The 15,163-nt window shown below is 37.3% G+C and overlaps 1 protein-coding gene across 2 annotated transcripts in view; it reads right to left on the bottom strand.

The window, feature by feature from the left end:
• Nucleotides 1-15,163, bottom strand: part of nkain4 (sodium/potassium transporting ATPase interacting 4) — a 53,784-nt gene that overhangs the window by 17,128 nt on the left and 21,493 nt on the right. For both annotated transcript variants that reach the window (XM_079849836.1, XM_079849837.1), the window contains exons 2-4: nucleotides 14,671-14,808; nucleotides 8,584-8,664; nucleotides 3,687-3,884 (exon numbers count right to left, since the gene is read on the bottom strand). In XM_079849836.1, the coding sequence (XP_079705962.1) occupies nucleotides 3,687-3,884; nucleotides 8,584-8,664; nucleotides 14,671-14,808 (417 nt within the window). The remainder of the gene's footprint in view (nucleotides 1-3,686; nucleotides 3,885-8,583; nucleotides 8,665-14,670; nucleotides 14,809-15,163) is intronic.

Raw genomic sequence — 15,163 nt, 5'->3', positions numbered from 1 at the left:
CTTAATGCATTATAACTTAACAAAAAAATAATTTTCCAATGGAGCTTTTGGATGTTTCATAGATTTTCAGTATGGACTTGAACATCTAATTTTCAGGTAAAATGTTCCACAGCTATCTATCGTCTCTCCCTGGGGCAGAGAGCATGATGGGAAAGGAAGTGATGAATTCCCATACCATCCTGACAAGATATTCTTCTCCGTCTGAAGCAGCTGCCTTATCTTGACTTCACTGTTTTACTGAAGAGAGAAGCAACTGAGATATGAGAGGAAAGAGATGTCAGATGAGAAAATAGTGAGATACAAAGATGGAGGAGGAATGAACTCATCCACCCACTTATGCTGATAAAACGGAAAAAGTAAGAGTGAAATCTGAGACTCATACTATGACAGCGGTACAGATTTTTTAAAGGCCAGTAAAAGGAGATCAAACTAACCATCAAAATATGTTGATTGTCAACCTCAAGAGGTCAAATTAAATGTTACAGGAGCTGCTTTATGCAGAGTTATAGTGCTACAATTGTCATTGAGGGCTGGAAAACAGAAGAACAGCAGGTGGCGTCTGAAGTTTCCACAGGTTCCTCCCTCATGGGTCACACTAATGGGAAAACAGACGCTGGGAGGGATGTACATGAAACTCTCGCAGTCGTTCACCTGTCATCTCTGGTGTGTGTCCTACGATACTCTCTGAAGGTCCTCTTGTTCCCTATAAGTGTTTCAGATAGTGACCTAATTCTGAAGTTACACACACACACACACAGAAACATTTATAAAGTATCTGACTCAACTCTGTCTCGCTTGCTCTATCGTTTGCTCTCATAATCCCAAGCAACAAAATTTCACACACAGGGGACAAATGTTTCTCTCCCAATCTTGCCTGCCACCACAAACATGTCTTGCCGGGTGGGCGAAGTTTTTTTGTTTGCATTGACAATGGTCCAATGATTTTGTGGTGTAATCTGACTTCTGAGAGAGACTCACTTGGCCCTTTATCCATCTTCCCATTCTTCTGAGCGTTTTCTTACTTAATTTCTCAATTTTGACGGAACCACAAGCTGTGTACTTTGGCCAATGCGGATAAAAATCGCAATTTTTCTAACTAATCTCTGCACTCCCACTGAAGAAGCCTGTATGAACTTTACCCGTGTGTGTGTGTGTGTGTGTGCGCAACTCCCACTTCCTGAAGGCCACTTTGTTCAGCTCTCATCATGAAGCAAGCAGTTCATTGTTGGAGCATGAGGGGATAATCATCACTTTCTAGAACCTTCCGGCACTCCTAACCCTTCAGCCCACCAAACACGCAGGCTTTATTTCCACAGATTTTGGCTTAGTTCTCTGACAAACACTGCACAACAAGAATGAACAGATTTTTGTAAAATAGCACACAGAAAAAAAAAAAGAAGTCATTATAAAAATATATTTCTATTTAAAATAACAAGTTTTTATTTGAATATATTTTCAAATGTAGTTTATTCCTGTGATCAAATCTGAATTTTCAGCATCATTACTCCAGTCTTCAGTGTCACAGAAATCATTCTAATAAGCTGATTTGATGCTCAAGAAACATTTCTGATTATTATCAATGTTGAAAACTTAATATTTTTATTATTTATTTTTTTAAATGTAAATCTTTTTCTAACATTAAATGTTTTTACTCTCCTTATTGATCATTTAAAAAAATATTAATTTATTTAAAAAAAAATTAACTGACCACATGGTATATTATATTATTTTATTTTATATTATAAGCAGCGTAACGGACTTGTTGGGTTTAGGCATGAGTTTGCAAATGTCACTTTGTTTAATATTTAGCTTGCAATGACATTCTGATATTATAAGTGTGGCTTAAGTGTCCATATACTTTTGGAGGCAACTGTGCACAGCACATTTAAAGTCCACCTTTAGTCAATAATTGTATCCCTTAAAACTCCTCTTTGATCGCCAAAATGAAATATTTAATTGTTTTTTCCTTGAAAAAAAAAAAATTCTTCATGCCTTAAATAGCTTGAATGTAACTCTACACCCTTGCCTCATTTAGTATGCGTGGTTCTATGAATATGCTAATGAGCCCCGCCTCCACTCACTCACACCAGCTCAGAGATCCACTCGTTGACGATCACTCGTTGACCTGCTTGGTTACAAGGTAGTTTGTGACGTCAGAAACTCCAGCGATTTCAAACCACGTTTTTGAGACTGTCTTTGTTTCACTGCAGTTTTAAGGAGAAAATACTCAGCAATGGTGTTGACTTGTGAATTTGCACATGGTTTGTCTTAAAGGATTAGTTCACCTCAAAATTAAAACTTCCTGACAATTTACTCACCCAAATGCCATCCAAGATGTTCATGTCTTTCTTTCTTCAGTGGAAAATAAATTAAGTATTTTTAGGAAAACATTTCAGGATTTTTCTCCACACAATGGACTTCAATGGCAACCAGAATGTTGAAGTTCAAATCAATGCAGTTTCAAAGGGCTCTAAAGTGCTTCAAAGGGCTCTGCACGATCCCAGTCGAGAAATAAGGGTCTTATCTAGCGAAACGATCGGTCATTTAAAATAAATAAATAAATAATTATATACTTTTTAACCACAATTGTTCGGTTAAACGGTTAAAACCGCTTAGACCTTGTGCTGGTCTGTGACGCGCCACGTATTACGTCATCACGTTGGAAAGGTCACGAAAAAAAAGAAGAAAATAATAATAATAAATTAAAACAAAGATGTCGGATGATTCTGAAGTTGGAAGAGAAAATTAGATGGAATTTTTCACCCTTCCCGACCTTTTTGAACCGGAGTACACAGACAAATAACAAATAACAAAGATGACGTGACTCGTGACCTTTCCAACGTGATGACGCAATGCGTGGCGCATCGCAGACCAGCACAAGACGAACAATTGTGGTTAAAAAGTACATACTTTTTTTTGAAAATGACCGATCGTTTCGCTAGATAAGACCCTATTCCTCAGCTGGGATCGTGCAGAGCCCTTTGAAGCACTTCAGAGCCCTTTGAAACGGCATTGATTTGAACTTCAACATTCTGGTTGCCATTGAAGTCCATTGTGTGGAGAAAAATCCTGAAATTTCTTGGATCACCTTGGATGGCATTGGGGGTGAGTAAATTACCAGGAAATTTTCATTTTGAGATGAACTAATCCTTTAAAGCACATTAAAAACACCACATAGACATATAAACAACATTAAAAGCTGGATTTTCACCACAGGGGGACTTTAAGTCAACAAAACAAATCCCTTTAAGAAAATGCGCTCACAGTCCTTCTTGTTTTGCTGCCTGCTGATTATAATCCACTGAGTTTGCCCAACTAAACCTGGAGCCGTGCCAGACCTTGACTCAAGAGGGCCACTTCAGCACAACAGCAGCGTTTTACACGTGTGTGCTGTATTTAGGGCACACTTTAAACTGGTGTGGTTTTTAAGGAATGGTTGAGTGTAGAGAGACAGGCAACATTTTCTCATACGGTCATGAAAAAGCACCATTAGGATGGAAGTGTGTCTGGAAAAACTTGTATTATGAAAACCCTTTCAGTTATGCTATATAAAAGTGTGTGGTGACCATAAACCGTTGAAAAAACAGGGTTGTTGGACTATTGAGGAATGCTTATTGAGTGTTTTAGCTTTTCTACATGCCTTGGCATATCAGTAGTTTGTGTGCGTGTGTTTTGGAGCGACTTACGGAGGTGAGGATTTGGAAGCCGCAGTGGAGGACTTCGATGTACTGGTACTCCAGCAGGCAGCCCATGATGGATATATAGGACTGCGTATCCGCACCGCGCTCTCCGCTGGAGGGGATCTCTCTTCGGACACATCCCGGGCCGTGCTCGCTCCACCAGGAGTGGTGTGCCGAGATATTAAAGGTCAAGAGGTCGCTGTCCTGAAAGGAAAGAGGGGAGGAGTCGTCGTCAGCCTCAATATAACCGGTAAGGGAGTGTGCGCTGTAAAGCATGCATGCATAATTTAACACAGGGCAGACAAAGAATCTGATCCATAAACATGAGAGGGAGGAAAGACAAGTATATAAACAAAAAAGGAAGGAAACACACATTTATTATTTATTTGCTGTGATTATATCTAGAACCAGTTTTAAACACAAAACCTAATAAAATGAAGTAAAATCTGTAATGAAGTCTGTTATGAATCAGGTATTCACAGCCACAATTGTTTTTTCTGGTTATGTATTGTTGCCATTCACACACCATCTACAATGTGCTGTTAAATCTCTCATATCATTTGTCCAAAAATCACTTTTATCCAGCTGTGGGAAAAATACAGCAGTCTAATACTAGTTAGGGCCAGTCAACAGTGTATTTTTGGCAATATAAAATTACCCAACATTGTGAATTTTGTAACATGCCATTTATTTAGCAATTATCATTTACCATCACAGTAAAAAATCTCTAATTTAATAGCTATAAAAATGTATTTCAAACCATTCATTGCCATGCATAAGATGAACAATTAGTTCATGGACATTTGTGCATGGCATTTTACATATTTTTATACTATAATAATAATAATAATAATATTAATAATAAATGTTATATATTACATTTTTAACAATAACAGTTCTTGTCTTAGGACAACTTTGATGAACTTTTTTGATCCACTTCAAATGTTGACAGTGCAACGATTAATCGCGATTAATCGCATCCAAAATAAAAGTTTGTGTTTACATAATATATGTGTGTGTAGTGTGTATAATTATTTTGTATATATAAATACACCCACATACTTGTATATATTTAAGATATATATTATGTAAACACATACTTTTATTTTGAATGTGATTAATCGCGATTAATCGTTGCACAGCCCTAAATAACTGGCTTAAAACAATGTTTTGTGTGTTAAAATACAAATGTGCCTAAGACTTTTGCACTATATATATATATATATATATATATATATATATATATATATATATATATATATATATATATATATATATATATAGACTACAATGGCTGTGAACAAACACATAAATATCAGGAAATATATAAAATATCATAAAAAAGCACTGAAAAGTATTTTCAGCTTTACATCCCAGCCCTATTATCATTTTAGGAAAAAAGTTACACCACAATCTATTCTATTTATTCGACAACATATCAATTTAACTAATTCCCAATTCACATGTTCCTGCAAATTAAGTGGATTATGTGTCTGTGTCTGTTCACGTGGTCCAGAACGCTGCATGTTGCTGCAAACACTCCTCATATGCTCACGGATACGTGTACATCAGATGTAATGGATTCTGTCAATCCACACAGTTCTCAGGCTGCATGAGATGAATGACACTTGTCAAAACCAAAACTTATGGACTTTCCTGTGCTTATTAGAGAGTAACTCGTCCTTGACCTCTTTCTGGCTAATGGAGGCACAGAGGCGTTTGTCCCCTTTATCATCAGTAGGCATTATCATTAAACGCGTCACTATATGTCATAGAGAAGAGTGTGTGTTCGGGTAGGGGGTCGATATAGACCGTCCTGTCTCGTATTTAATCACAGTCACAGTGTGAGACTGACAGCCACAGCCTGCGGCCATGCATGAGAGGACAACCCCACCAAAACACCTCAATCAATGAGACCGAGAGAAAGAGAGAGTCCCAACCACTTAATATGCTTCTCCTCTTCAGCAAAAGTACACGTCTCATGTTCAGTGAGTTAATATGGTACTCCATTATCTGAATGTGACAGATTTTTTTCACAGTCATGTTGTGTCAAAATTATCGTAATTCTGAAACTCAGTGGTCTGCGTTCTGTTTGCGTTCGCTGAATTTCTGTTTCTATGGCAGCACTCGAGGCTAACATAGATCTATGCAGCTTTGGTGTCGATGATAGCAAAAAACTTCATCACTAAGCCGCCTCGATTTGCTCATGAAATATTAGAGATCTAAGAAAGAGCATTGTGTGGTGGTCTTCTGAAATTATGTATCATTCTTAATAGTCACCTTTTTTTTTGGATCATTAGTCATTCAACCCTTCCTAAACACTGCAAGTGTATTGATGCTGACAGGCATGGAGGAGCATTTTATAATTTATCCACACAAAAAATGTATTGATTGAGACTTTATTGAATTATTTGACTCATTCATTTTGATTTGCACATCATTTTCCTCTTGACCATGGCAAGGCTTCATCTCACACTATTTTTTGCCTGTATTTCATACAGGATTCATACAGTGTACTGAAAGTTTAGAAAACTCTTGATTTTAACCGTTATTTTTTCAAGGTTTGAAATGTGCTTGAATGCTTTTCAAAGATTTCAATCGGTGTATTTTGTACTACCTGGAATCCAAGGCTGTTATATTTTATTACAAACACCTTTGAAAAGCACTGACTGCCACTGCTTGATATGATAAACATATGATAGACAGATATGATCAAATATTTTGAGACAGAAAGACTGGTATATTGTGTGTGTGTGTGTGTGTGTGTGTGTGTGTGTGTGTGTGTGTGTGTGTGTGTGTGTGTGTGTGTGTGTGTGTGTGTGTGTGTGTGTGTGTGTGTGTGTGTGTTCATGTTTTTCTATCCTGGTGGGGACTTCAACCTGAATGCACACAGACTCATGGGGACTCGTGTCACAGTGGGGACCTAAATAGAGGTCCCCATGGGTAAACAAGCTTATAAATCATACAGAATGAGTTTTTTTGGAAATGTAAAACTTCAGAAAGTTGTGTGTGATGGGTAGGTTTAGGGGTAGGGTTAGTGTAAGGGGATAGAATATACAGCTTGTACAGTATAAAAACCATTGTGTGTGTGTGAGTGTGAGTGTGAGTGAGTGAGTGAGTGAGTGAGTGAGTGAGTGAGTGAGTGAGTGAGTGAGTGAGTGAGTGAGTGAGTGAGTGAGTGAGTGAGTGAGTGAGTGAGAGAGAGAGAGAGAGAGAGAGAGTGAGAGAGTGAGAGAGAGAGAGAGAGAGAGAGAGAGAGAGAGAGAGAGAGAGAGAGAGAGAGAGAGAGAGAGAGAGAGAGAGACAGACAGACAGACAGACAGACAGACTGGTATATTGTGTGTGAGAGAGACAGACAGATATGATAAACACTGTGAGACAGACAGACAGATAAATGAATTGAGAGACAGACAGAAAAACAAGCAGACAGAATCTACTGTAATGTCTGTTTGCTATTCTTCTCCTCACGGTCCAGTTGTAATCAATCTAACAATAGGGGGTCCTCAAAGCAGGATGATATTATCATATTGTGTATCGTTCTCTGTATGACAGTACAGACAGCAGTGGGACAGTCATATTTAGAGGCGTTGTGGTGGGACGAGTCAATGAAACGGGCTGAATAATGGGGTGTTACGGGGAGCAGGTGGCAGAGGGCCGGGCTCAGGCATTAACCCAGCAGATGGACACACAGCGCTCCCTCACTGCTACATATGGACAGCAGGAGGACAAGCGGATAATGGAGAAAACACACACACACATATATAAACACACACAGACAGAAAAGAAAGGATCAATGCGCTTCTACTCGCTGCTTTCTGGACAGCAGATTTGTCTGCAACAGCTCATGAATATTCATGTAATCTGACTTTACAGAGGTTAGGGGGGGAGGGGGGGTTTGGGAGAAGGACGTCCCACCTGTGACAGCACAGGAAAAAAAGGGAGGGAGTGACGGAGCGTGACTGTGTGAGACAGAGGGAGAAGAAGATGAGGATGAAAGGAAAAACAAAAACAAAGGTGGGATGAAATGTAACAGCATACGCTTCCAATTTCTTTTGTTGTAAAGGTCCAGGTCGTGAGTCCAATTAAACAGCCCTCTTCCTTATGAGCAATGAACAAACCAAAAAAATTCCAGTAAGTATGACCCAGGCATCACTTTTTTGGCCAATTATTCCCTTTGTCCTGGGATAATCTGCGCCATTTCGCCCCAAGCAACTGTGACAACAGTGAAAAAGAGTTTTAATTCTGATATAACAGCAGTTCATTACACATGTACCAGATTTACTCAGCATGCATCTATGAGACTTTAAAATGTTCTCATCCAGTCTCACTCCAACTTCTGAAAGAGGATAAGTGCCTTTCGTTGTGGGAACAAGAAATCTGAGTCCAGGAAACTGGGCCAAGCAAGAGTCAAAAACAAGCACACACACACCGAGAGTAGAATGAGTAAATTATACAGCGAGCTTGTTTCTCACTGCTTACACACTTGGGGCAGAGTGTTTATGTCCATGACCTGTCAGCACTTGTAGAGAGTAGTGTATCATGGGATGGGTCAGGGATAACACACAACGGCTCTCTGCTATTGCTTTTCTAAAAGGCTCTCATCTGATTTCAAGACACTTAATAGGCTAGTTCACACAGAATGGGTTTTTGCTGTTAAAAATGTGAGAAGCATGCCAGTGGAATAGAAAAAAGTGCAAAATCTAGAGATGCATTACAAACCTAAGAGTAAGACACTTGGAAACCAAAGACACAAAGGTTTTGGTACAAGTACATCTAGTCAGACAGTCTGTAAAAACATCCTAAATGGTGCCATTTATCTGTAAAACAGGGTCATTAAAATGCCTCATACTCCTAAACATTAACAGCTGACCCATGTGTGACTTTAGGCGGGAATCTCTCTTACCTTCGACAGACCTCCAACCTCCAGGTAGAAGCAGATGATAAAGACGTTCCAGGCCACCCACACTGCTGTCCACACCGTATACTGTCAAAAAGATGGACAATTCATTACTCATTCAACACACCGCACTCAAATCACAGGCTACACTCTATGAAACACGTGAAAATACGGCACAATGTACTTTGTTAACATAAGATGTTTTATGTACATAGGACTGCACATTTTAGAGTGGCCTTTTATTGTGGCCAGCCTAAGGCACACCTCTGCAATAATCATGCTGTCTAGTCAGCATCTTGATATGCCACACCTGTGAGGTGGATGGATTATCTCGGCAAAGGAGAAGTGCTCACTAACACAGATTTAGACAGATTTGTGAACAATATTTGAGAGAAATAGGCCTTTTGTGTGCATAGAAAAAGTCTTAGATCTTTGAGTTTAGCTCATGAAAAATGGGGGCAAAAACAAGTGTTGCGTTTATAATTTTGTTCAGTGTATATTGCTTAATTATTCAAAGTTTTTGAACAGTAGTGTATTTGTTGTGATACATAAAATACAGTTTTAAAGGGATAGTTCACAAAAAATATATATCTCTCATCATTTACTCATGCAATTATAAACTTGTATAACTTTATTCAGAGAATAAAAGAAGATATTTTGGTGAACTTTTTTGTCAATACAATGAAAAAGCTCTAAAATAACATTGGAGCCCATTGACTTTCATAGAATAAAAATAATATATATTTGTATATATTTACGTTCCACAGAGGAGTAAACACTGACAATTTCCATGTTACATCACATTATATCAATACAATTATTCAGTACCATAGTATAGATCAAAGTACCATGGTATTACCATCACTGAGCCTCTGTACCATCACAAATGAGTACTCTTATGCAAGGGATAACTGGCAATTCTCTATCTAGTTCAAACTTAACCTGTTCCAGTACCAGTAACATCAGAGCTGTTTTCTCAGAGTATACGGGAAACAAGTAGATGCTTGAAAACATCCGCAGTGAGTGTGTTTGGATTTAACGCCCTTCTTTTAAACAGGCTCTTATCTTTTAACTCCAGATTTGTATCTTTCTTTGTTCTTCTTTTATAGCAGTACATCTCATTTGAACACCAAGCCTTGTCTCTTCCTGGTCGTTTGTACTTTTGTTTCCCACACACAAACACAATACAAGCCTATAAATCCCATTGAAATGTAAATCTGAATTAGTGCTGCTTGTATATAAACCCTCAGAGAGAGATTTTTTTTTTGCTAATATAACGAAGCAGATAGTACTCATGAGAAGTCTAAAGAGAATACAGAAATGTATGCCGCACAATTGTAAAAATGGATCTCAGGTTTCCTGTCAGTCCCTTATGGAAGACCAGCTTGAGACTGCTTTATAGAAAAAGTTTCACCAAACTGCAAAAGAGATATTTTTCATAACGCCCTCCACTGGGAATTCCTCCACCGATATACAAAGATCAGAGGAATACTTTGTCTGAGGCTTTTTTCCATTGAGGATAACTGAGCTTACAAAGTTTGGAATGGAGCAAACTTGCAAAACTTTATATGGAGCCAATGCCAACCACTTATTAAAGAATAACATTGCATTACATTAGCCATAACATTACTAAAGATTCATCCAGCCACAGAGAAAAGTAGTCCCACCTCAAAGGACAACTTAGCTAACCTTACAGATCAAATAACTGTGACTTTAACAGTGCTTTTCTGCTCGTAAACGCTCGGGTTCAATTGCCTCGTTAACTTACACTGTAAACATGTTACTGTAAATGCTCTTAATTTTGACTGAGGGATGAGTCAATTAACCCTCAAACACATACGTAGAGTCTTTATTGACACGGGACGTCATTCACTACCCTCCCGCTCATTCATTTTTTAAAGTTAGACATCAACCTACTCAGTATCTATTCATTATAAACATATATAAAAGTATATGTCTGTTTTCTAATTAATGTTTGTAAAAAGTGTATAGGGTCGCTAGTGACCCAAGTTATGTAATAGTGTAAGTATATTTTTTCAGCACAACAATAATTGAATCTCTGATGACTCAATATGTTCACCTTTATTCCGCAAGGTGGCAATGTCTGATACACAATGATGAAGTGAAGTTTCACTCATTGTTAACGCAGAGATTTACCGCAGAGCAAGTACTGAACTCAATCAAATATTAGTGTCTCTGTCACTTGATGACAGATCGCTGGATCTGGAGAAGACACTGTCAGTGATCAAAATATTGATTTTGAAGAAGTTGAAAACGATAGTTTTGAGAGAATATGGTGGAGATGATGAATATGAGCCAGATGCTTAAATGTACTGGGGAATGAGCTCTGATGGTAAAACACATCTGCTCTAATTAAACAAAATATGCTTTATTTTATTAATATATCAAGAGAGTTTTATACTATTGCAGCATTTACAGATCCATCATTAGATATAGATCCGGGCCAATAAAGTCCTGAATATGACAGTATGATTGGTAAAACATTTATGCATTTAAGTTTAAGTTGTTTTTAACTCTGATTATCTTGTTTGACAGGATACTGTATCTATGCATGACTCAGAAACAAAAAAGACAAACAGGTCAGCAAAACTGAGACATCTGTCTCTCAGAAGTTGAATGTCTTGAAGGGAAACAATACACCTCAGACAGCATGATTCACATGTCAGATTACTATTATATAGTGACTAGTGTAATTCTAACCTGTTGTGAAGCAGAATGAGTCTCTATAACACATGACACGGACACAAGCCTGAGCAATACTCCTCACCATTCCCAGGAGTCTCAGAACCGCAAGTCTTGCTTCCAGGCTAGTCTATCATTTCTGTCTTCAACACTTTTTCAATGCTTTGTTCTATTCGTGGCTTCTTGACTTTTTACAACATGACTTTGGTTAACTTGGCATTTCTACTCACCATGTGAGAATTTTGTGTTCGAAATTAAATCATCATCACATTTTAGTACAATCAAATGTATAAGAACAACTCAGTGTTGTTAAGTGCAAGTTAAATGGAAAATAATTGCTTATTAAGATCTTGCTGTGTACTCCAATTAAATGGTTTCAGAGTTTTATTCACATTAGAGGTAGTAGAATCATTTACATTTAGGTGAAGAATGTCTTGAAAATGGATGACAAGCCACATAATGAAGTGTTTTGAGGCTATTCCTACATCTCAAATAGTAAAGCATGACATTAGCAACATAAAGATAATGTATTTGATTCCAAGAAAAAGCAAAAACTGATGAAATGTGTGCCTTGAATGCAATACAAGTGTCTTTGGATAAAAGCGTCTGCCAAATGCATACCTTTAAATGTGTTTTTTCGGGCTCTACTGGAATAGGTTTTCAAGCTTGAATGTTTAAAAACATATTATTTTTCACATATTCTCCATTGTTGCAGCACCTCTCTTCCCAGTCTGTCAGTAACACTCTGTTTAGTTCCTGTCTCTATGAAGGCACTCCTTCTGAAAAGTGCACTGTGCTCTGATTGGTCAGCTTGACCAGTGTGTTGTGATTGGTCAACCGCTTGCGTGTTTCAGAAATGTCACGCCCCTTTACCATAACCTAATTTTTTAACACACTACTAACTCAAATCAACCAGGCTTCGTCCCCTATATTTAGCGTATGTCCTGGGCAGGAACTATTAAAATGAGGAATATTGTGACGCGTTTGTTCCCGAAAGAAAACTCAATGGCGTTTTCAGTGTAACTGATATAAAGAACAACTCCCTTTGGAGTGACTTTTCAGAAATCCTTCCAGCTCAAACAGCAACATTACACACTAAAGAAATGTATTTAGTGCATACTGAGCAAAATACAATGTACATTTTAACAGTAAATGAAAAAGTATGCATTTTGCAATGATAAATGTTTCAAATAATAGTAATTGGTTGTCACATTATTTCAAGTTTCTTACATCTAGAGACTAGAGACATTTTGGAGGGTTATCAATCTTTTTTTTATTATTAAATTTTGTATAGCTGATACCACTTGTAGTTCATTTGTCAAGTTAAAAATGGAAGAACATTTTATTGTGGAATACATTCTTCCATATAATATAGACATTTTGCCAAACTATACTATACTATATTCATAAATAAATTATAATCTAAATTAATGTAGCCATAATAAGAATTAGTGTATTATGCTATTTCCAACAAAGCCATGGTTTAGCTATATGTAAACTAAAGGCTATTGATTATTAAAGAACTGTTTGAATATTAAAATTCCTAAAATAGCTTGCTTCCCGTCTCATCAGCTAAACCAAAGGCTTGATAATCCTGTTGAACTTGAAGTGAAGCTGCATCGTGGATTGACCCAGCGAGGAACTGAAGGGAACTGGACTCTAATCATTTAATTCATGGTAATTAGTTGCAGATTTAGGGGATTATAATGTCATACAATGTGTCAAAGTATAAGGCCGGTCCAGTGTCTGCGGGGAGTCCATTATCAGCAGAGGCATGCTGTCTTTGATCAACAGTAAGCAGATTTGCATGTGCCCCAAACATTATGTGCATATAAGCATTTCTAAAAACTGTCCGTCATAAAGGAACAGATCTGAACTGACACCTGTTATTAAACTGATTTTTAGCATGGTTTGGGGAATCTCACAAAACCTGTCAAGCACAAGAACAATATTAAATATTATTTTGATAAAAAATGAAGCCTAGTTTTAGGACCACTAAGATTTTGTGTGTGTGTGTGTGTGTGTGTGTGTGTGTGCGCATTTCATGACAAGTCCTATTATCTTGATGGAATATGTAAGGGATAAACGTACAGTACATCACCATCATCTTGCATCACCCTGAAGGGATTTATTCTGAGATAACAACCGCCTGGATACATTATCCTGCTTATTACACAGCTCTTGCCACATAAGTAAATAATTAGACATGAAATATTGATCTGAGACTAAATACTTGATTAGCTCTTTAAACGCAAAGCTTCCGCGGAGAAAGCAGTTGCTAGCAAGTGGCAAGTTCAAACTAGACGGACATTTAAGAGATACGGTACAGTCGTACCACTTATTGCATAGCATTTCACCACATAAATAACCATGTGGATAAAGATATTGATATGAGATTAAACTATTTTAAAGCAAAGACTATAGAATTACACAAGACGTGTCACTCGTATTGTTTTGAATGGGGAAAAGTGCAACACTCAATATGGTGGAATAAGTCCCGCCTTCTAAATAAGAGCCAATCGCCGATTGGTAAAGTCATCGCGTCACCGCAGCCGTTAGAAGCTCTGGTTCCTATAGAAACAGTCAGACACATTTCCACATGCGCATTAACTTGATCCAGCCTGAAAAAAATAATTTTCTGTCATGATTCGAACGTTTATTAAACAAAATTTATGAGACAGTTGTTGACAGATTTCATTGGTGATGTGAAATATAAAATTTAATCGTAAGTTTGGAGAACAGTTTTGGAGAGTTTGATGTTTCCCCATTCAAAAAGACAGGAGCTGCACTTGCATGCCCGAAAGGCGTTTCAAAGATGGCCGCCGAGTGAAATGACTTAACATAATTAAAAAACTGTATACAAAATATTGCATTTTGCAAAAGATTTATTAGTTCACCAAACGCAAAACTTCCACGAGGAAAAACCGTTCCTAGCAAGCAACTTCAATAATCCGGATGAGCCTGTGTTATCAGTTTTTACTGGTTGTTATCGGGGAATAGCATAACGCTGGATGGCGAGATTGACCAATCAGAATCAAGTATTCCACAGAGCCATGTAGTAAAGACATTTACATTAGGGCTATTGTCCTTAATTAAAACTGTTAAAAACATTTCTGTTAATTGAAATAAAGCTGAAATAAAATAAAATAATATTAGTTGAAAAAGTAAAAAAAAAAAAAGAAATGTTAAAACTGAAATTAAAAAATAAATTAAACCTAAATAGCAATATTTAAAATGACAAAATCACATAAAATTACTAAAAATGAATATTAGTTTTTATTTATGGCCATTTCTTTTATTTGTATCACATTCAAATTTTGGTGATAAAATGTGACCCGAACAGTTTTTGTGAGATTTACTTAGTTATGACTAATTAAAAGCAGCACTTACCACCACTATGTAGCGAGGTCTATACTGAATGGTGCCAAACAAGCCCAGGATGACAACCAGGATGTGGAAGAAGTTAGCAAGGATAGGAGCCCACTGATAGCCCAAGAAATCAAACACCTGCCTCTCCAATGCCACCATCTGAGAGAGAGAGAGAGCAAGAGAGAGAGAGAGAGACAGAGAGAGAGAGAGAGAATATATTTACATGAATGATTCATGTGAGGAATGATTTGAAATACAAGTTTAAAGAATGCTGGTACAACTAATTTGCATGATAATTTTTTTCCATTTAGTCTTTGATCATTTTGGCTGGAGGACTATCAAAGTATATTTTTGACACAAAGAGACTTTATGTGTCAAACTCTTAAACTGCAAACACTTTTTTGCAGAAACTAGAACGAGAGAACATCTCAGTAATGTTTCTTTCAAATTCATATGATCTGTGAAATAATAAATAATAATAATAAAAACATCTGGAGCGCAACATCAAACACCT

Source organism: Squalius cephalus (genome assembly GCF_949319135.1).
Source record: "Squalius cephalus genome assembly, chromosome: 18".
Classification (NCBI taxonomy): Eukaryota; Metazoa; Chordata; class Actinopteri; order Cypriniformes; family Leuciscidae; genus Squalius; species Squalius cephalus.
Note: the sequence above shows the minus strand (reverse complement) of the source record. Positions and strands in the feature narration are given on the sequence as shown.